Raw genomic sequence first — 23,423 nt, forward strand, 5'->3', positions numbered from 1 at the left:
GCTGTGTAAACGCTTATAAGGAGAAGAAAACTGACAGTAATCAGAGGTCTTAGCTAGAATACGTTCCAAAAGCAGTCTCATCCCCTAAAGATGACCCTGTAAAGATTTTTTAGGAGGTGTTTTCACTTTCTCTTGTCCCAAAGAACATCTTGCATGTCTTTTTCATAAAAAAAAAATGGCAGGATAGACATTTGTTTGGCAAGAGAAAAATGTAAAAGAAGGAGTAATGTTGTTCATTGGATGTTTGAAGGAATGTTCCAGATTTGTTTTAATCTGTGTATCCCTGACTGTACGTGAGCAAAAGCGTTTCGTGAAAAATTAGAACTCACTCTAGAGCGAATGAGAATAACCTGAGATTAGCGTAAGTAGACCAAATCATCTTCAGAGAAAAAAAAAAAAAAGTTTTGTCTGTCCTTAAAGGAAAAGCCATCTTTTCATCGTTGTGCTCCAACCATAAATCAAACCGTAAATATGGGGTTTTGATGCGCTCTACAGGCAGCGACAGCTGAGTTTGTACACGCTAGCGATACCGTCCTTACTGCCGGAAACAGCGGGAGACAGCCATCTCATCTCCTCTTACTCCTATGACTTTATGTAAGAAAACAACAGTGAAAAGATGAAAAAACTGTTACAGATTCTGTAGCCGTGAAACTCTGCGTCGTGATGACGTCACACAGCCTGATGACTGCAAGTTACACTTCGATTTTACAGACTAAGAAGCAGTAACGACAGCAACATAAATAAATACATACATAAATACATACATACATACATACGTATTAAATTCATAAGCTGTTCAGAAAAACCTCTCTGTACACCCCAAACCCCCCAAAAACAAGGGAACAAACTCAGCTTCTCAATATCGAATCATAAAGGGACAAGGGAGTGTCTTACAGTGATGTCACAGATCAGCCAACCAGTCAGGAGGCTACTTCATATTCTTTGGCACCTCCAGACCTGTAATCAGAGTAACCTGTAAGAGAGACAGAGGGAAAGAACATTCAGCTAGTTTTATAAGGTTATCAACGCACTCAAGAAATACTGTTGTCCTAGAATTTCCCACTGTTATATACAATGAATATGACATCCTCTGGCTTTTCATAAAGTATGAATTCATTCAAATTCTAACTATTATGCAGTGCCTAGGCTAAGAATGATTTTGATATTTTTCCATACAGTACTGTGATAAATTCCAAGGTAAATAATGAACTATAAGGTTTGTTGTCCTGCTGCTAGAGGCCAAAAGTATGAAATGACGGCAAGTGGCAAGCCGCTCTTTAGCTGGAGCAGGTGTGTTAGATCAGGGAGAAACCCAAACTGAAAAGAGCTGTTGGGTCTCCAGGACCAGGATTCAGAGACCTTGCCACAGGGCATGTTCTGTGTTCTAGATCTTTATAACTATTTGTTTCTTAGCAACCAGGGAGGAGCTTTACCACTGACGGTTTCACGAGTCGGTTCTCCATGTAAACTTGGTCAGAATGCGGTTCTGGGACCGTTTTGCCAGCTCTACTTCAAATCCATTCGTGAGCTGGTTCTGCTGTGAACCCGGTCTGTGATTCAGCGCCGGTACCCGCAGCGTGTGAATCTCACCTGGACATTTCGGTTCAGGCTGACGGCAGGCATGAAGACTCCCTCCAGATTCTCAAAGGCGACAGGCCCGTGCTGCTCCTTATTAATGAAGAACGTGAGCGTGTGTTTGGTCAGGTCCAACAGAATTCCCACTGTGGAACCTTTAGTGATTCCACCTTCCGCCCTGCACATAGAGAAAGAGAAAAACGGCAGGAGAAAAAAGACTGAAAAGCCTTTCTTTTCATTATCATCACCTCTGTTCATACCCTGGATGGACAGACACAGTTCCTCTCTCACGTATTCATTTGTTTAGCAGGCAGACTTGTCCAGGGGAACTTTTGTAGTAATCCAAAATTACTCTTTGAAATGAGGGCAGTTATGAGTGTTGAGAAGGTGACGGCATTCATTAAATTTGGCCCTGACTACCCCTTTGTGGATTTAAAACATACTTTAAATGAAAAAGCACTGTGTTTAACTAAATAATCCTCATCATTTAATGTAATTTATAATTTGGGTCATTGACATCTCTTTTGTCAATCAAGAACAAAAAAATGCTCTCACTATAAGCGTGTTCCCTCCCTCAGGTTGGAATACATCCCATTTAGAATTCTTTTACATAAGATTCATTGAAAAAACTTGTGGAAGTTTCTTTCTGACTGAACTCTGAGCAGTTCAGTCCAGTTCATGGCAGTTTCAACAAGGGTTCCTGTGTGACTGAATAAAATTTACCCTGAACACACAGATTAAATGAATGTATAAAATTGGTTATGCTACATAATGCTTTGAGGGAGGAAATTAATGAGTTTTTCACACTTGTTAGAAAATTAACCACTTTTACATACCAAAACGAGCATGAAAATTCCACATAATGACAGAGATTTTTTTTTTCTCTCATCAGATGTTTGGATGGCCAAAGAAAATGGCATCTTAAACAAATCTGATAAGGATAAACCAACAAAGAAATGAAAAGTTATTCTTTGTATATTATAAGGAAACTGACACAAAGGTTCAAAGGTCACCCAGAAAGAAAGGGGGTTACACTGACTGGTACAGAAATGCACATTAACACACATTAGTGGTTTGAGTCACTCTGTTAAAAATAGTATCTATTTTTGCCGTAAAGGCTTTGTCTCTCCAAAACCCGCCCCGCTGAGTGTCCTACCTGCTGGTGTGAGAGTTGTTGTGCATGAACCAGGAGCGGTTGTTGTCCACGTACATCGCCCAGGCTTTGTCGTCTTTCCCTAACATCACGTCTTTCATGGCGTTGATGCGCGCCACCCCGAAGGCAGGGTCTGGGTGGTTGTCATAGCGATCGATGGTGAGCTCCCAGTAATGGACGCCTTTAGAGAAGGCCGCCGTTCCCAGGACCACACGGTCGTCGTAGCTGTTACAGCTCGCCGTCTGGTTGTCGTTGGACAAAACGATGTCCCTGTGAGCCGTGCTGGAGTCAAAGGTGAACCAGGCCACTGAGAAGCACACAAATTACACAAATGTAATGGAAGTCCCAAACGGGAAGTTTCGTCAAGCATTTGATCGAATCAAGCATGTCAGTGCCAGAATGAGCGCCTGATTTTTCCAATCAAATCTCTGATGGACAATTGGTTATTTTAATCAAGGCTGGTCTTGCTTGGGTCAAAAAAAAATATGCCATCCTGTGTTAAAATGGAGAACCCCTGATCTAGGCCATCAGGGGCTTTAACTTTCTCTTCTCTCACACACACACACTGGAATTTTCTCTCTCTCTATCTCACACACACACACACACACACACACACACACACACACACACACTTTCTTTTTCTGTACCTCCCTTTTTCTTGTCCTCTGAGTGAACCTGCTGAGAATGTAGAACTGGGAAAAGTGCAATATAGGACACTGATCAGCTATCAGCCCCATCTCTCTCTCTCTCTCACACACACACACACACACACTCAGCACTACAATGCTAGTGAGTAACAACACATGAAATATTCACACAGCAGTTGCTAAAATATTAAAGTTGCTGTGTTCAGTTTAGATATTTAGATCTCTCTCTCTCTCTCTCACTCTGGTTCAGTAGTGAGTTTATGCCTGTAAGGCAGAGACTCTCTCAGATGTACTGTGTTAATTACGCTGTTTCATGTGGGGAGACATCTTATCTGGCACACGACACATTTCTAGCCTCTTTCCTCAGTGTCTGTGCTGACCATATTTGGCAGAAACATGACAAACACTGGACTGACGCTCCTCTGTCCAAAATCACCCACCTCTTGAGCCTCTACCATCCAATCAGATGTCTCCATTCCATTCCCTTGGCCGTCATTCATCTCTCCAGGCTAAGAGCATTGGCAGACAGCAGTCACTGTCAGCCTGTGCCAGTGAGAGACTGGCGTGTGCCCGCTCTTGTGGGGCGATAAATGGAGGTTAACCAAGCCGCGGAGGGCAAAGTGTCTTCACACCTCATTAAAACACTTTTTAATTACACCAGGCTGCCACCAACACTCACAGACCAAAAGTACACCCGTGTAACTGGAGTTTACCTAAGAGAAAATCTCAGAGAGAACCTCAGAGACAAGCTAAGATACAACCTCAGAGACAAGCTCAGAGACAGCCTCAGATACAACCCCACAGAATACCTCAGAGACAAGCTCAGAAACAACATCAGAGACAGGCTCAGAGACAACCTCAGACACAACCCCACAGAATACCTCAGATACAACCTCCCAGAAAACCACAGATACAGCCTCACAGAATACCTCAGATAGAACCTCCAAGAAAACCACAGATACAACCAAACAGAAAATCTCAGATACAGCCTCACAGAAAATCTAAGACACAACCTCAGAGAAAACCTAAGACACAACCTCACAGAATACCTCAGATACAACCTCACAGAATACCTCAGATACAACCTCACAGAATACCTCAGATACAACGTCACAGAATACCTCAGATACAACCTCACAGAATAGCTCAGATACAACCTCACAGAAAACCTCAGAGACAACCTCAGAGAGACCTCAAAGCCACCGGCTGCTTCAGGTGTCTACATGATGTTCCATAATAATTCAGTATAATAATTCAAGTCTTTCTTAGTAACCTCTCTCTCTATCTGAACATCAACACAACAGCTATAAACCAGCCCAAACAGCATAGCCTGGGATCAGAACAGTTGAGAGAGGTGGAGAATGCGTGTGTGTGTGTGTGTGTGTATGAGAGAGAGAGAGAAAGAAAGAGAGAGAGAGAGAGAGAGAGAGAGAGAGAGAGAGAGAGAGAGAGAGAGAGAGAGAGAGAAAGGAGAATCTGATTAAGTCAAAGTAGTCAGATTCCATAGGATTCTGTGAACAGCAGTAAGAGGGAATCACACCTCAGGCCTTAATTAAAAACACCCGTCACACAGTCAGGGTTCTTTCCTTTTATGTGCTTACGTTTACCACACACACACACACAAACACAGAGAGAGAGAGAGGAAACAAGAAAGGGACGGGAAAAGTGTGCGGGAACGATAAGACGAGAGAAAGAGAGAGAGAGAGAGAGAGAGGGGGAAAAGAGGCCCAGGAAAAGAGAGAGGGATAGATGGGAAGAGATTCACCATCAGATGTCTTGAGAACCACAGTCTTGCTGTAAGGCCCAACCCCAGCCGAACTGTAGGCTTTGACTCTTGCGTTATAAGAGCTGTTAAAATGCAGCCCATCCACTGTACAGACTGTCTCCTTCCCCACATATACCTCCTGAGAGAGAGAGAGAGAGAGAGAGGTACAGAAAAAGTATGTTTAGTCAGAATGTGTATTCTCAGTCAATGAGAAAGAGGAGTAGATAAACATCTAGGCTTGAACCACAGAGTAGGTCTCTAAAATTCTCCAACCACACACTGTTTCAGACACTATATCAGAACTTTCTACAGACTTTGGGCTAACTTTGTCAATTCCACATTTGCAAATACAACAGTTAAAACCATTCGCATGGACAAAAAAATTATACTGTATTTTAGGGGACAGAAAATAACATCAAAATAGAATGAGGTAACAAGACAAGAGTGAAAAATTCCATCATTAAAACATTTCTAAATGGATCGTCGTGTCTGTCCTACCCGATACTGGCCCCCGTTCCCATCGTCCAACTCCAGCACGTATCCTTCTACTGGGAACACTGGTGTGGTAGTTATCCTCCAGGCCAGAGTGGCGCTGTTATTTCTGGTGCAACATTTCTCCAGCTGCAGCAGAGGTGGAGGGGGCACGGTGGGCGTGTCCGCTGAAAGACAAAACCAAACCAAACGCTCAAAGAGCTCAAACTATCAACCCCCAGGCAGACGCCAAGAAGTGAGGGGATCAATTTTAAAAAGAAATTCAAAACCCTGTAAACATGCATTCACAATAAACCCGAAAAGTTAAGACAGCGCAAAAAAAAAAAAAAAAAGTACCAAAGACAAACGTGATGATGTAACTTTAAACATTCGGTTTCAAGTTTTGTTACTTAGGTTTTATCGGAGTGAACTGATTTACTCTTTCTTTTTTTGTTTTTTTTGTTTTTTTGAGAGGTCTTAACTTCTCAGGTTTTACAGTTTGGGGTGGCGAACTCTTCCTGTGTCAGGTTTGAGTCCTCTAAAAGAGAGGGAGAGTGGAGGAGGGGTAGGAAGAAGAAGACGGGGTGTAAGTTAGGGGCGTGGATTTTTGAAAAGAGGGAAACAGTTGAAATCAGAGCATCGTCTGTGAGAAATACCTCCGGCGTTTTCCGTCTCTTTCTGTCCACCTGCATGCATTTGTTTCATTAACGGAGTCTCCTGCTCGTCTGAAATATGGATATTGGACAAAGTTTTGCAAAAACGTGTTTAGTCTGGAAGCAAAGTTTAAAACAGGCTGAAGGGGTGCTGGCTTGATCTTGTGGATTTTGCACGATGTTTTTTTGTTTGGTTGGATGGTTAGCTGTTTTTTTTTTTGTTTTGTTTTTTTTTGGCAGGGAGATTATGAAGCTCTTCCATTTTCAAACAATTCAGTGTATTCAGAGTAGATCAATATTTCAGGGGATGGGAGCAATTGGACCTGTGGACTCTTGGGTAAAATTGGACCTGTGGACTCTGGGATCTGACAGCAACCTTACAATTATTTTGTTTGTTTTCTTGTCATTGTGGTAGATGTAGCGTGTTTTAGAGAAGGACGGTAGTAAGGGAGGAAAAAAAAAACATTTACAGGTTAATAGTGGATCAGGTTCTCTGCACAGAGAAATAAAGGCTTTTGGTTTCCTGTGCTACTGATAGTGATATGTGATAGTGATGTGTTAGTTATAGTCATGTCTGTCATCTAAACCAGGAATGATCCAGCACAACAAACACATCTACACACACCAGAATAATCACACAGATAGTTAAGTCCGTTATATGAGGTGGAATCCAGTCAGTGTGTGATATGATTCACAGACACAGTTCATAGGCTGGGGAGTGGATAATAACTATGTTCTTTGTGTGTGTCAGTGTATTGAAAGGGTTTTGTGATTGTGTGTGTGAGTGTGTGGCTGGGTGGGTAGGTGTGTGGGTGTGTGTGAAGGTGTGTGCACATGTGTTGTGTTTGGGGAGTGTGTGTGTGTGTGTTTGTATGTGTGGTATGTCTGTGTGTGTGTGTTTGTGTGTGTGTGTGGGGGGAGGGGGGGTGAGAGTGTGTATGAGGGTGTGTGTGTATGTGAGTGTGTATGTGTGCGTGTGTGTGTGTGTGTATGTGTTTGCGGGTGACGTAGTGTTTTGGGAGTGTGTGTGTGTGTGTGTGTGTAGTGTTTGGAGAGTGTATACCTTTGTTCTGTGTGAAGTCCAGTTGCAGAATAGACTGCAGTAAAGGGTCTGTGTTGAGTGTGAGGGCAAACTCAGGAGACACTTTAGGTTCCAACGCTCCTTTGACCCACTGCTCCTGAGAACTCTGTACACGCTTGATCAGCGCGTCCGAGATCTGAGAAACACACACACACACACCCCAGGGACAGCTCATTTACCACTGTTCAGATTTCTTCAGCTCATTTAAAGAAGGCTGTTGGTCCCACTCTATATAAGCTATTCCTAACAAGTCTTTGTCCCAATCAGTGTTTTCCAAATAAGCCTGTCTCAAATGAGTCTTTGCCAATTGAGTGTTTTCCTCATGAATCCACTTTAAAGGGATATTCCCTTTATGAGTCTATTTTGAATGAGAGTTTTCCTAACATTTTCCTAATGAATGTCTCAGTATACATAAACCCAGAAAAACAATATTATGTGTCTATAATCAAAATAAACACAGGAAAATGAGATTGATCTGTCCTGTCATCTCCGTTTAAGCATTTTATCATGTGGAAAGGTCCAGAAATAACAGACAGGTGGGTAGATAGATAGATAGATAGATAGATAGATAGACAGACAGACAGATAGATAGATAGATAGATAGATAGATAGACAGACAGACAGATAGATAGATAGATAGATGGATAGATGGATAGATAGATAGATAGATAGATAGATAGATAGATAGATAGATAGATAGATAGATAGATGCATAGATGGATAGACAGATAGATAGATAGATAGATAGATAGATAGATAGATAGATAGATAGATAGATAGATAGATAGATAGATAGAAAGGTAGATAGACAGAGTGAGAGAATCATTCCTGTGGTAAATAATGAAGGGCTGTGATGTGAATGTGTGTAGCTGGTCTGTGAGGAAACTGAACGTAATGACTAAGACTGTCCAAAGTATTTCTGAGTGCAGTCATAGACTCTTAGCAATCAATAAATCATAAAACATTCAGCAGTGGATGAAAGAGAGAGGGAGAAAGACAGGGAGGGAGAGAGAGAGAGACTGACGCCTGTGGATTGGCGTTTCCATCCATTTTATCTGATTCCTGACCTCTGTATTTAACGGTTAGTCAGGAGAGCTTTTCTCTGTGAACTAAAAAATAACAGGTGAACAGTTCACGTCTGAAAATGGTAGTGATCTAGGCCCGGTCAAACTGTATATGGAATTTCACTTGAGACAGGTAAACATGGAGGTACGCTTTGGCTTTATGGTGTAGGCTTTCTGAGGTACCATCCCCTGTAACAAAGTGTCCAATATGGAAATACCACAGGATTACTGAGAATAATGATTACTGATAACAATGATTACCAATTATAGTGGCCAAGAAACACAGCAAGCCTCTCTCTCTCTCTCTCTCTGTGTATACCTGCAGGAAGCCGCTGGGGTCGTTTTCTTTGATCACTTCCAGACAGAACTCCATCATTCCTGTTGTCTGTCTCAGCTTCATGGTGCAGTGAGTGATCTGGTCACGAACCACCTAAATACAAAAAGCAAAATTACTACCACACACACACATACACACTCACTCACACTCACACAAAGCACCTAAACACTGCTAGAAAAACAGAGCTACCACATGCCCAGACACACACACACACACACACACACACACAAAGCATCTAAACACTGCCAGAAAAACAGAGCTACCACACACCCAGACACACACACACACACACACACATGCACACACACACACACACAAATAGACAGCATCCTGTCATATGGAGGAGCATGGGGAGAACAGTGGGGAAATGGATTTGGCTGGTTGTCAAGTCCATTCATTCACATCTAATTAATATGCATGGCACTGTCACTATTGTGAAATACAATCATTCAAAATAGCATGAAACAATGCCAGTCACCAGCACTGTACCTCTATACTAAACACAGCCCATAGGCACATGAACACCATGCACATGCTTTAACCTCTGTATTACACACACACACACACACACACACACACACACTAAAATCACTAAATTACACTCTAAACCCCCCCACACACACAAACACAGATACACAGACATTAACATCACCATATTACACTCTAAACTCACAGACACACAGACATGTTAAATCACTATATTACACTCTCTCTCTCTCTGTCACACACACACACAAACACACACATATACACATTAAACCACTATACTACATTTTAAAGTCGCCATCTATACAGTTAGACTTCTCTATTACACAATAAATTATACCCACACACATTAAAAATTAAAAAATGTCTGTATTACTTACAGATGAAAACTCATGCGTACATATTTATCAATATTCACCGACTTATGAAAGAGCAGACGCTCTTGCCTAGAGTGAATTAAACTAAAGTTTTGGTTTGTTGGCTTACAGATAATTAAAATTAAGTTTGTGTTAAGTTATTTACGAATGGCAAACAGAACGCGGTGAAGTTAAATGCACTTTCATCAAATTAAAAAGTGTCACCCGTCGCTAATCGGAAAGATAATTTGATTAAATAAAAGACTCATCAAAGCAGCTCATCTGAATCGGCTTTAATGTTTAATTATTCACCTGTCAATTACTTCTGCAATTAAAACAACCATCACAAACAACCCGCCTGCATTCTTAAAATCCTTTTCAATGTTTGTTTCCTGTTTTTTCTGCTTTATTTTCATGTTATTACTGCTAGACAATGAAAAGCTTGATTACTGTGTTATTCTGAGCGGGGAAAAAGATGATGATTAAGGTTTAAAGAAACTGTCTGCTATGACTCTTCACTGATTACCAATGAGAGTTAAAGTCTCTGTCTGTCACTGTCTGTGGATTAGAACTAGAGCAGACAGACAGTTCACGCACACACAAACGCACACACACACACACACACACGCACACACACATGCATATACACACACAAGTGATCCCTCCTCTTGAGAATATGTGCATAATGGCAAAAGAGGCCACACACACACACACACACAATCACACACAACGGCATATACATGTGCACACACACAGTCTGCTGCCAGTGGTTCGGAAGAGATGAATTAGACCAGAATAAAGTTTACTATCCTGATGCAGACTTTCACACACACACACACATACACACACACACACACACACACACGCACTCTCACACACACACACAGGGATTTAAATGATCACTAGAAGAATCGAAAAAACGTACAAATGTATAACCACATTATCAATGTGGTGAAAATGTTTGATCTTTACAGTAAAGATAAGCCCATCTGGATCATCCCCGAAAACAGACGATTTGATCCATCAGGGTCAAAAAATCATCTTTTTTCCCCCTCTCTGAAAAGATTTATTCAAACCATACTGACAAAAACAAACCTTGCCGGCTCTCTGCTCTTCATTTCCACCATATGGACACTAAAACCGCGACTCAGCTCCGTAATCCTGCACGACGCACCAATCTAACCTCCCTCGTTCCTCTCTCCTCTCGTTTTTTTCCCCTCTGTCTATCCCCACTAATGACAACAGCTGGACCGAGGAAAGCGGGGGGGAGCTGGGGGGGGTCTCTGTTTGCACAGACACACATTGTGCCCAGACCCAGATCCATGTGTCTAAGAGCGGGTTCAAATCCTGCAGATGGGGTTCCTAGTCCAAAGCCCAAATATGCCCCCAGAAAAAAAAACGTCAGTACCAGAACAAACAGAGCCACAGGAGCATCTTAACTGTGACCGCTGAGAGTGGAAAACTGAGCTATGAAAACTGAGCTATGATCAGCAATATACCGAAATGAGTGTGCTTTTCACTGGTACTTCTGAATGTTTGTTTGTTTCTTTGTTTTCATTATTAGACATGACCTGTAAAAAGATGAAATACGAGACCGTTTTCTCACCGTTTGTCGATTCATCATGTTTAACATAGCAATGTTCCTCCGCTGCATTGATCAAATCCAAAAATTTGATCTTGGATATTTGGTTTTGAAATTCAGAAATTATCAAAAATTCCCTGTATTTTTGGATGGTTTTTTATGTCAGTAATGTTTTGATTTGAAACTTGTTATCATGGTCATCTAAAGCAAACTTTTTTTATGATACTTTTTCATGACCCTCTCGTGAAGAAAAACACAAACCACAGCTCTGTGTTTTCATGGGCTGATAAAGATATGAAATCTGAATACGTTGCCTTAAGTTATGAATTGATTTACACAGTGAAAAACATTGTCGTGAGACAATCAATAGGCTCATCAGCCTCTGGATATGTAGCTTTTATTTGTCTTTGAAATTCAAATGGCCACAGCTCGTGGTAGTGGATGTACTATTCTTCCTCACCGGGTTCCCATGCTGTGTGAAGACTCCTACCCTACCCTGGCCATTTGTTGTCTCCTTAAAAACAAGCTGTTTGTTTCTTGTGTGATTTTTTTTGGTTGACAGATTCTTGTCACAAGGCATTATGTTTGGGTAGCCAGTTCGAGAATAAGCAGTCTGTCTACCCACCCACACCCACACACACACACACTCATTAACTCACCTTCAGCTTGCACTCTCGTTCCTTGGTGACCTTGGTCAACAGCTTGGCCTTCTGTCGAGTCAAAGCTTCAATGAGGGAGTCACACTGAGCCACCAGACATGCCTCAAACTCCACACCATTCTCCTGTCAATCACACAGTCATCCAGTCAGAGACATACAGCATACAACCTCACTCTGGCTTTGTGTTTTGGTGAATTTTGACTTTCTATGACATCACACACAAACAGTGTCTGGCCTCACTCTGGAATTAAAATGCTGAAGAATTCTGACTTTCTATGACATCACAGACAAACAGCATAGAACTCGTCCAAGCACTTTGTCATTAAAGAATCCTAACATCCTATGACATCATAAATGTACAGCATACACCTCACTTAGGCATTCTCTAATTACAGAATCCTGACTTCCTATGACATCATAGATGACATCAAAATCTAAGAACACATTCTATGACCCAACATTCTGAAAACACATTCTATAACATCACATTTACAGTTCAAGTCAAACATTGTAACACAAGATCCTAACACATTGCAACACAAGATTCTAATACATTGCTAAACTGTTAAACATACAACTGTAACACTATGTTTTACCAGCTGGTTTGCAGAACCATATTTCACCACCCTGTCACTTTGACTGTTACTTTCAGTGAATCGCTTTTCTTCGTTCTTTTTTTTTCCTTCTGAGATAATGAATTGTAATCCTGGCTGAGGGTGAGGACAGTTGGTTGGATGAGGAAGCTTAGGGGAAGTAAAGGCTTTTGTAATACTGTGGCTTTAATATGAGTAAGACAGCAGACTGACTGCAGCTCCTAATGCCCGCTCCACAGAGCCATGATCAGATATGACAGAGCAGAGAGAGAGAGAGAGAGAGAGAAGAGAGAAATTCACGAGGGGCTTCTAGGGGGGGAGGGGGGGTTGGGGGGGGCTACGGTGACACATGGGCTGCGGCCAGCGCGAGCATGTGCGGACAAGACAACGATAAAACTCCACTTCTGAGCCACCAAGTGGCAGAGCTAACAGTCTAAAAATAAACCGTTTCCTCACACGTGACGTAGCTCATACACAATTCAACACGATGAATAAAAAAAAAAAAAGTGAAAAAAAATAAAGAAAGAAGTGACTCTCTGGCCTACATTTTTAATATGCAAGATCAAGCATTTTTTTTTTAAAGCATGTATCGTGGTTAAATATTTAGATCCGCTTTAACTCAAGGTTATTTGCCCATAGAAAACACAGGAAATGAAGCAGGGGAACACAATGATGGTAAGTAACACTTTAAGTGACCCACTGAAAGTTTCAAAGAGGCCAAACTGACACGTCCTTTTGTGTCACCTCCTGATTTGCTTAATTCAGTAAGACGGCAATTCAGTTCCTCTCTGAATCTGGACACATTCCTAAAGGCCAAAGCCCCTTCGCTCTGTAAAACAGTCTGGTCCATTCAGGCTGTACCTGGATCTGCTGTAGAATGTTCTTCCCTATGCTGTGGTTTAAGGAATTTGTGATGTGTAGACCAGGCAGACTGTACCTGGATCAGCTAAAACATGTTCTTCCCTGTGCTTTGGTTTAAGGAATGTGTGTGATGTGTAGACCAGGCAGACTGTACCTGGATCAGCTAAAACATGTTCTTCCCTGTGCTTTGGTTTAAGGAATGTGTGTGATGTGTAGACCAAGCAGACTGTACCTGGTTCAGCTAAAACATGTTCTTCCCTGTGCTTTGGTTTAAGGAGTGTGTGTGATGTGTAGACCAGGCAGACTGTACCTGGATCTGCTGTAGCATGTTCTTCAGCTGAACCAGAAACTCCTTGGCATCTTTGGCTTTGTCTGACACTCCATTCAGAGCCTGAGAGAGCTGACACTGGGGGGCAAAACACAGAATTAAAACAGAAAATTAACCAAAAGAAACTCCAAAACTTTAGAGGAAACACAAGCATATTACTAGTACTACTGCAATGCGTACTAATACTAATATCAATACTGATAAAAATAATTTTATGATTTTCTTTTCAGACTGACACAATGGAGCCTAGGTTAAAATCAGAACTCTTAACTATTCCCTACAGCACATAGTTTGTTGTCAAACAAATTATTAATACTGATATACAAATATGTATTGCAACACAATACAATATATATATTACATTAGAAGTAGGATGACATAGCTTTACATGTGAAGAAGTATTTCGATACATGTAAATGTTCTTTGTTTTCTGTAGATTCAAGTAAGCTGACATAGAGAACACTCACTAAGATTTGCTGTGTGAGTGTGTGTGTGAGTGTGTGAGTGTGTGTGCACGTGTATGTGCGTAGTTGGGTTGGATGACTGTGTGGTTAATGAATGCCAGAGGAACAAAAGTCCACCCATCGACTACCCCGGAATCACCCCACACACACCCCCTCGTCACAAAGAGCAATAATTCTTCACCCCAGACACGCACACGACCATTTACCAAGGTCACACTCCGACTGCACGGCAAGGGTCGGCTTTTCAATGACCGATTCGCTCGTTCATCTCCTCTTTGTGTGTCTCGTGTCTGAGACCGAGACTGGTTAGGATGTTTAATCAAAGCCCGCTCGCTAAGAGCATGCTGGGATAGGTTTGGCTGGATGCCACGCCCCTCATTCCCACCTGCTCCTCTTCCTCGGGGTCTTCCCTCGCTGTGCCGCCCACCGTGCCCTGCCCATCACCGGGGTCTTAAATCCCCCGTCAGTCGGCCACGCTCCGTTAATACACCATCTGCCCCAGCAAGCTGTCCGCTCGCTTAACAAGGACCTGACTGATCTGTCTCAACACAGCACAATCCACGCCAAGAGAGGCCCCTCTTCACACACACACACACACACACACACACGTACACAAGGACACGACCTCGGACCACTCCGATACACACACGCCCCTCTTCCTTTGTGCTTCCTGGGACACTCTGAGATCTGGTTACCTCAGGGGAAACCAAGAGAGAAACCAACCTTCTGTTCCTGTTCACAGAAAGAGTGGTTTTTTTGGTTTTTTGAGGGCTAGTTAAATGTTTCGTGGTTAGTGGTAAGAGAAACAACCCAGACGACAATCATATGACACTGGAAACCAGGACGAGACATCCTCATGCTTGGACCGTTTGAGATGACCTGTCTCTAGAGAGAGGCATCTTCTGTGGTCCCTTTTACATCTCCTTTCTGTTTGAATTCTTCCCGAGTGCTGCTATCGCATTATCTACAGCATTACTGTACCTGTAATCACAGCAAATACAAAGAGGGTGTGAGAGAAAAGGAGGAGGAGAGAGAGAGAGACAGAGAGAGAGAGAGAGAGAGAGAGAGAGAGAGAGAGAGAGAGAGTGGAGGAGAGAGGGGGGAGAGGACCATTGAATATTATAGAAGAGATAAAGTGATGTTGTTTGGGAATCTTGCCAGAAAATCACCTTAGAAAAATGAACTGAGAGTCCAGAGGGAGGGAGAGAGAGAGTCCTGAGAGAGAGAGAGAGAGTCCTGAGAGAGAGAGAGAGAGAGAGAGAGAGAGAGAGAGAGAGGACTCGGAGATTCAGAGTGAGAAAGGACGGAGAGCAAGTGAGAGGAAACAAGAAGAGGATGGTTAAAGTTAGAGGGAACAATGAGGATGGGAGAAAGAGAGAAAGAAGACAGAGGGTGAGGAAAAGAGAGAGTGGAAGAGTCAAGCTGTGCTCCCACACTGCCCAAGATGTCCTTCTTTACACAGTGCAGGAGGTAGAAACTGGTCAGTGAAAAATATTTCTAAAACGGAGGAGCCTCCTCCTTGGGTTTGTCCAGTCTTATAGAAAAGAGATTTGTCTCAGGAGTAAAGGGATGAATGTTCACCGCTGGCAGAGAAAACCTCAGGGGACAGGGCAGCTTCATCTCTCTCTCTCTCTCCCAATGCTGTTCTCTATGGGACTCTGTGTCAGATTGTATGTGAACTGCTATGTCACATGTTTCTGCATCGTTCTGTACAAACAGACTGGCGTCAATAAACCTTTATGAATAGGACTGAACAGAACTGAATCGTATTGAGAGAGAGAGAGAGAGAGAGAGAGAGAATGAGAGAGAGAGAGAGAGAGAGTGAGAGAGAGAGAGAGAGAGAGAGACAGAGACAGAGACAGAGACAGAGAGAGAGAGAGAGAGAGAGAGAGAGGAAATGAGCTGATGGTGGATTTGACCTTGATTGTGACGAGTCCTTCGGGATGTGCCGAGAGGAATGGGTCAACTCAGCTAGTACTGTCTACTCTCTCTCTCTCTCTCTCTCTCTCTCTCACTCCCTCTCTTTCTCTCTCTGTCGGCAGCTGTGTCATTAATGCTCCACATCTGGAGGCCAGCAGAAACAAAGCGCACAAATACTCACAAATACTCACACACACACACACACTGACACACACACAGTCACAAATCCACTGTCTGCCTGCACGGAGAAAAGGTTCAGATTCATCCCTCCTTACCCCTCTCTCTCCCTCTCTCTCTCTCTCTCTCTCTCTCTCTCTCTCTCTCTGTGAGTAAGCAATGCGTTCCCAGCTGCTCTGTACTGTAGAAAAGAGTGGGCAGGATGGGAAAGAGAGAAACCAGGTCAGAGAATATTTGCCATTTTCCAAGGCCTCACGGGTATGATTTTCATAGAGACCTCGTATTTCACATACATTCCCACAGCCAATGCCTTAAAAGCCTATAAAATATTAATGGGATACATCATATTAATGGATGCATGAATATGCAAAGCACACCGCAAAGTCTTGATGCAAATACTACATATCTATACTGACAACTCGTAATTGGTCCTGAAAATTACTGCTTAAACGTTCAGCGTGACAGAATGCATTAAAAATCACTGATATTCTCGCAAAACATTAAAAGGGGACATATCATTTTTAATAGTTTTATGTTTTCTGATATTCATGTCAGCCTGTTGTGATAGAAAAAATATTATTTCCTTTCTTATTAATGATGCGTATCCATGGTAACACAGAGGTTTGTCTCTGTTTGAAGTGGTTTCCCGGAAAAGCGATTTTTCTGTTGCCAGAAATAACCGAGAATTTGACACAAGCTCGCGGAATCGCTTTTGCATCACAGCGCAGAGTCACCGTTGCCTTGGTCACCATACGCGGGAGAGAGAGGACGAACGAGGGAGAGAGAGAGGGAGAGAGAACATGTAGACGAAAAGGTTTGGCATGTTTGAGTGATATACATTAACCTACACACACTTTTCCCTCCCCTCTGCAGCTCATCTGCTGCCTCTGCATATGTATATGGAGCGGGGGGGGGGGGGCGAGAGAGAGAGAGAGAGAGAGAAAGAGAGAGAGAGAGAGATAGAGAGTTGTGAATAACTGCAACCGCATCCATTAAAATGATATGCATAAAACCTTAGTTCAAATCTGAGCATCAATTTTATTGACTGGCTTTAGTCTCTGAGGTTTCGCGCTGGCTTTTTTTTTTTTTTAAGCTTTTTTCTTCAAAGTTGAGTACCAAAATTCTCAAACGCTCAGGAGCCCAAACGTAGGAGATGGGTTTTTAAATCCATTTAATAATAGATCTGGAGCAGAGCAGGAGATCTCTGGGCCGGGGTAGTAAAAAGGTGTTCCTAGGTATTTCATATTTCATTTCAGCTGCTACTCTCTCTCTCTCTCTCTCTCTCTGAATGTGTCTCTCTCTGAATGAGTCCTGGCTGTGCTCATATGGAAGTCTCCAGAGAGCAGACTCAGTTTTTCTGGGCCAAAATGTCATCGTTAATGTTCTTTTGAGTCTTAACTAAGTCTTTCTTTCTTTCATAATTAAGATTATCTAACCACAGAGGACTTGGGGAGAACTCATTTCTCTTTTGCATCAGTTTTGCCCAGGGGTTGGGTGTTGGGTTTGGTGACACCGTGATACAGTTTCCAGGGAGATCTTCTCTGATCTAAAGTGCCTTTAGCTCCATCATATAAAGAGCATAACCCAAACCAGAACTATGATCCACAAGCCCAGAAGATACTGATGCATTCCTCACTGCCAACATTAACATTCAGTGAACCAAGCCTTTGTGTTCCTGTTGCAGTCCTGACACCAGAATTCCCAGCCAAGCCAAAACACTCTCTCACTGTCTGTGTGACTGTCTGAAGCAGGCTGCTCCACACATACTGGTTCTCTTGCCCGTGTCCTTTCATAAGAGACACTTGCACTCAGTGTAGATTAGGGGTGGTGTACAGTGTATTCGAGTGGGACGTTACTTAGCCAGAAAATGTCCAAGTCTAAAGCGCTCGGTAAACAAAGAGGTGACATGAGGCATGACGTGTGATATTGTTGTTCTTTACCGCTGGGAAACGAGAAAAGCATAGGAGAAAACCACAGGACAAAAGTACAGAACAGAAAAGCAGGATAAAGGCTTAGGAAAATCCAGCAGGAGAAGAAACACAGAGGAAAAGCAAAGGGACACAGCAAAAACGTAGAGCAAATTTATCACAGTTACATTATGTGTCAGATTAAGTAATGTATAAACATAATTTTAGTATTAGTATTTAGTATTATTTTAGTTCACCGTTCATTGGACCAATATGTTAATGGATGCAAGACGAGCTCTTGGCAATTTTATCACATTCAACAGACAAAACTTTACTCTTATCTCTAATGGAAATCAACAGCAGTATAACTGCAACAGGGAAGAGAGTAATCAGGTTTTTCATGATTCTCTTCTGGCAAAATAACTCCAAATCTGACAAATAAATCTTTCAGCGAGCGATCGCTTTGCATCACCACCGCCCGACATGAACTCCGCAGAAGCCCAATTTATTACTTGCTTCGCAAAACACAATCAAAGGTCAAAGGTCAATCACGTAAACATGTTTCAAGGTTGAGAGGCCAATCCCAGGGGTTTTCTGAACTTATTAAGGTCTTGGTTAATGTCAGTGACACTGTGTAGGATTTACAGAGCACACGGGGATACCCGGGATGAAGCTGGGCCCTCCTACCACTGCTCATCTGTGGAGACCAGCCAAGAAAACATGGCCCGTTCCATGACATGTCACGACTTCAGCAGAGGATGACAAAAACTTACAACAAACTTACAAGAATTCTGGGTTAAGGAAAAAAAACAAAACAACCAAATTCATAAGTTTATCGTCTTATACCTTAGTGCCAGAAAAAAAATCTCAGGAAAAAAAAAAATGAAAACAATTCATGAAGTAATATATTGATTAGCTAATCAGAATTAACTTATGACTAGCATACTGGTCTGAATTACACACAGTGGATAAATTAGATAAAAGAATTTTCGCACAAAGTGTGGTTTATATTGGGTCCTTCGATGTTCTCATTGGTCAGACCACCAAATACAACCTGTCATTTCTCACAACAGTAACAAGCAACCGTCACCATGGGCATGTAAATCAGCCTTTATAGCTCTGGTGTTCAGCGGTGAGCTGCCTGACAACACTGCTTTATCCCGGTGTTTTTTGTCATTGGACATTAAGAGAGTAGCCAAACATGAAGGAGAGGACAGTGATGTCACAAAAGAAGTTTTACATTATGAGCCAATAGAATATTCAGAATAGTTTCAAATACTTTTTCAGTGACTCCCGATTCAGTTACATTGCTGCAGCCTAGAGAGAGACAGAGAGAGAGAGAGGGAGAGAGGGAGAGAGAGAGAGAGAGAGAGAGAGAGAGAGAGAGAGAGAAGCAGAGAAAGAGAGAGAGCGCGAGAGAGAGAGAAGCAGAGAGAGTGCCTTGCCAGATACAGCACTGGCTGTAACACTCCCTTTGAGTTTTCTTTTCATAGTTGATTCAGATCTACTGAGGGACATGGGTTTTAAATATTTTTTTCCTCATAATCCAGTGTTGTAAATGTAAAAGGACTACTAAAAAGAATGTCTATGGTCTCAGTGTTCTAAATATGTCATCAATATGGGATATGGATTCACACCATTTTTTCTCCTTGGCAGAAATCAGTTGACATGAGTGACCCATCAAATGTGCAGAAGTAGAATATTACAGCAAGAATTCAAGTATCATCATCACTGAGAATCCGACAGATGGAGAGACAAACAGAGGAATTACACAGATTCTCATTCAACAACATGTCCCCCTCTCTCTCTCCTTCACACACACACCCACCCACACTCACCCACACACATACACAGACACACACACAGACACAGCCAAAGATCATAAGATCATATTAGACAATTAATTAGTCTCTTTCGGGAGGGTACACTTAGGTAACCCCTCCTCCTCCAGTGTGTGTGTCCACTTTTGCTCTGAACTGATCTAAATGAGTGACAGCTGAGAACTATTACAGAATCTGTGAGAGAATGTACCCGTAACTAAGTACAACTCATATTTTATTCATGAGCTGCAAGTGGGATTTACAGTCCTCCAGAAAAATATCGGCTTTTTTGGACTCGTTTACGGTTTAGTGAAGTAAAAGGTAGTCAGCGTAAGAATGACCTACGACTGCCTGTGTGTTGTGTGTGTTATGTATGTGTATGTGTGTGTGTGTGTGTGTGTGTGTGTGTGTGTGTGTGGGTGGGGGGGGGGGGGGGGGGGTCATTCCAATCAAGCAAAAATGTGAGATTACTTTGAAGCAATCTGTCAAACAAGGAGAAGAGCGCATTAATTTCATTCATCAATTTTGACAGGTCTCGAGCAATATGCGTAAAATCACGCACTTAACTGCCTCCGTCGAAATCCATTAGTTCACAGCAGGGGAAGAACAAAGCGGGGGGTGTGTGTGTGTGCGTGTTGTGTGTTGACTCATGCCATCCAAATCCTCCTACAGTAAGCGTAACGCGGACAGAATGCGTAAATCGTTGACCTATTCGCAGACCCCAGAGCCCGGAGGCGGAATGCGTCAGCGCAAGATATTCGGAACAGTTCCCGATACAGTAAAAACAAGACGCACAACGTCCTTGGCATGATATGTATGGGATGAGAGAAAAGCAGACTTAGGTTACTCTCCATTTATAACATACTTGTTCTGTGAAGCAGGAAATAGAGTACATTTTGTCAAAGTGCCCTTATCACCACTTCTCGCTGATGCTGTCCGATTGCCCGAAAAAAAGACCAATTGTCTACTTACCTTGTGCTGTTTCCACATGGCTGCTAACGGTTTTACGTCGTGTTTTCCATGTTTGCCCTCCTCGAGACACTGATAACACACCGGGATCTTGCAGTTGAGACAGTACATGCTGTAGTTTTCTGCTTCATGGTCGATGCATGTTGCCGGTTTGCGTGCAATTGCATTGCCTTGTTGCTGTTGTTCTTGGCTCGCGGCGCCCGCAGCTTGGGTCGGCGGGACCAACTTGTGTTTGGCCAAGGGCCCACGGGATGGGTGGCATCGCTGCTGGCACGGGGTACAGTAAAACACGTCACATTGTTCGCACATTACGGTGGCATCAACAGGGTTGCGGTCGCACAGCTGGCATTTGACTGACGCCGCACGGTTTTGCTGATACCTGGAGACTATTGCCTCAAGCAGTCGGTTCCGCGGAAAGCCCCGCAGCCCCCGTTCGTCCAGCGAGACACTCCGGTGGCAGAGCGGACAGGTGATAGAGCAGTGACGGTGCACCAAGGAGGGTGGGAATACTCGTACGCCGTTTGGGGACTTCAAACACGGTGTGTACGAACCGTAGCCGCTGTCCGTTTCGCTGTACATGCTCATTTTATCCATATCCAAATAATCATAGTCGGAGTTCCCCGATGCCCTGTTATGAGGGGGTGTCTCACCCTCCGGCGTTTGTACAATGATGTTTCGTGCACAGGCCGAACACACATTGTGAGAGCAGGGCAGGATGATAGGATCCTTGAAAAGTGATCCGCAAACCGGACATTTCAATTCTTCATCCATCCTGTCCGTGAACCGTTCAACCACCGCCGAGGAGGAGCAATCAATGAACTCCGCACAGCACTACTCGATATGGACAGCTCCCCGCTCCCCAAACGCGCGCATGCGTAAAAACAGAGGAGTTGTGGGTTTAGTAGTCCATGTTGACGAAAGCCGCGAGGGCTGGATTATAAATGCCGTTACATTTTTCTCTTGAAAACTACAAGTCCCTTAATCCCCCTAATCAAATGCAGAAACCCTCGACATAAAAGAAAATAGAAAAAAAATCTATTATTAGACCACATCTAGAATGAGGGTCATCTAAAAATCTAATTTGCAATTTAAAGGAATGTCTGTATTATCAACAGTACGGTGGAGTCGAGGCATATAAATCAACGAGACACATCGCTGATTTCTATTTAAATGAGTTTTACATTGGTATGTGGACACATACATTATCTCCAAAGACTGCTAATACAAAATGAGGCCATGCGAAACAAATAGCCTATAGACGAGGGGTACTACTGCACTGGTTATAGCGTGACAATCACTTAACGTTTGTAACTATGCTACATTTAAAGGTTAATTTCAAAATAACATATAGCCGTGTTTTAAATATTTATTCGTGTATTTAGTTACTTATGTTTTCTCCAGTACAACCTCCAGTGGCACTTAATTCGTAACGACAAAAAAGTTCAGCTGAATAAAAGAGAGGATGAAATCAAAAGTGTTCGTTTCAGCAGCTGTAAGTGTTTTCTAACAGAAACTTGTCTCCGTCAGGCATCCTTGCACACCAGTCAGAGTGCCGCGCTCTGCCCTGGCACGTGTAACCGCTTCAATCTGCTACTCATTTAAATCCTCCGTCTTTCTGCGGGTGTCTGTGCGTTTGCTGTCGCTTTCTAATGCTTCTAGATTGACTTCAGAGATTAGTTTGATGGCTTTGTGGAGGAACAAATTTGATTTTTATTCTTCACTAAGCACTGTTTAAAAAAAATCTTATTTTAATTCAAAAAGTGTAGCCCCTAGCCCATCCAGAAATTTGTTTAATGGAATACAAATCAACCAAAATTTCTGTCGACCAAAATGTGCTATAGCAGAAGAAAAAACTGTCAATTAAGGATGACAGTGACTTTTTATGCAAGCCCTAGCCTTAACAATAGCTCAGATTCACACCTGAGCAATTAATTTATTCTCACCATGCCGGCACTGAATGAACACCAGATTCAAACACATAAATAATGCACAGAAATATAGTTTCCTCCTAAATCTTAGGTCTTGATAATTGTACCAGCTGAAAAGGCATCTTCACTGTTGTAAAAGAAAACAAACAAACAAACAAAAAGCTCATCCAGTGCAGTCATTTCAATTCCATCAGCTGACAAACACTATCTGCAGACACCTAATAGAAAAATGAGATGAACTGACTGAAGCTTAATTTGCTTCTGAGAACAGACATACAGAAAATTTCACAAACATAAACAAGTGAAGGTATAAAAAATAAAAAGATTGTTTTGTCCATTTTGTGCAGAGGTGAAAGAGATTGCATGTGAGAGGAATATGCAGATGACAGAGGAGGATTAAATAAAAGAATGAAATTTCATCTTTTAATCTCTCTGGGTTACTGTGAACAGCTAGAGGGTTTTTTTTTGTTTGTTTGTTTGGTTTAACTGTGACCCTAAGATGTATTGGATTAACCCCTATGCACACACCAGTGAACTGAGTCCAGAATGAGAATGTTCTAGTTTCTGCACATGGCAAAATGAGCTACACCAAATGTTCAGCAGAAGATGTGAAGTTCTTTCCCCCCC

The 23,423-nt window shown here is 42.5% G+C and overlaps 1 protein-coding gene across 1 annotated transcript; it reads right to left on the reverse strand.

The window, feature by feature from the left end:
* Positions 1 to 928: 928 nt before the first annotated feature.
* Positions 929 to 21,639, reverse strand: trim67 (tripartite motif containing 67). The gene is made up of 11 exons (XM_030782462.1): positions 20,872 to 21,639; positions 13,594 to 13,689; positions 11,830 to 11,952; positions 8,729 to 8,839; positions 7,328 to 7,481; positions 6,268 to 6,336; positions 5,639 to 5,799; positions 5,141 to 5,279; positions 2,732 to 3,035; positions 1,591 to 1,753; positions 929 to 973 (listed from the first exon to the last, which is right to left on the reverse strand). The coding sequence occupies exons 1-11, from the start codon at positions 21,637 to 21,639 to the stop codon at positions 929 to 931; spliced, it is 2,133 nt and encodes a 710-aa protein (XP_030638322.1).
* Between the last annotated feature and the right edge of the window lie 1,784 nt (positions 21,640 to 23,423).

The sequence above is a fragment of the Chanos chanos genome, chromosome 8 (genome assembly GCF_902362185.1).
Source record: "Chanos chanos chromosome 8, fChaCha1.1, whole genome shotgun sequence".
Lineage (NCBI taxonomy): Eukaryota > Metazoa > Chordata > Actinopteri > Gonorynchiformes > Chanidae > Chanos > Chanos chanos.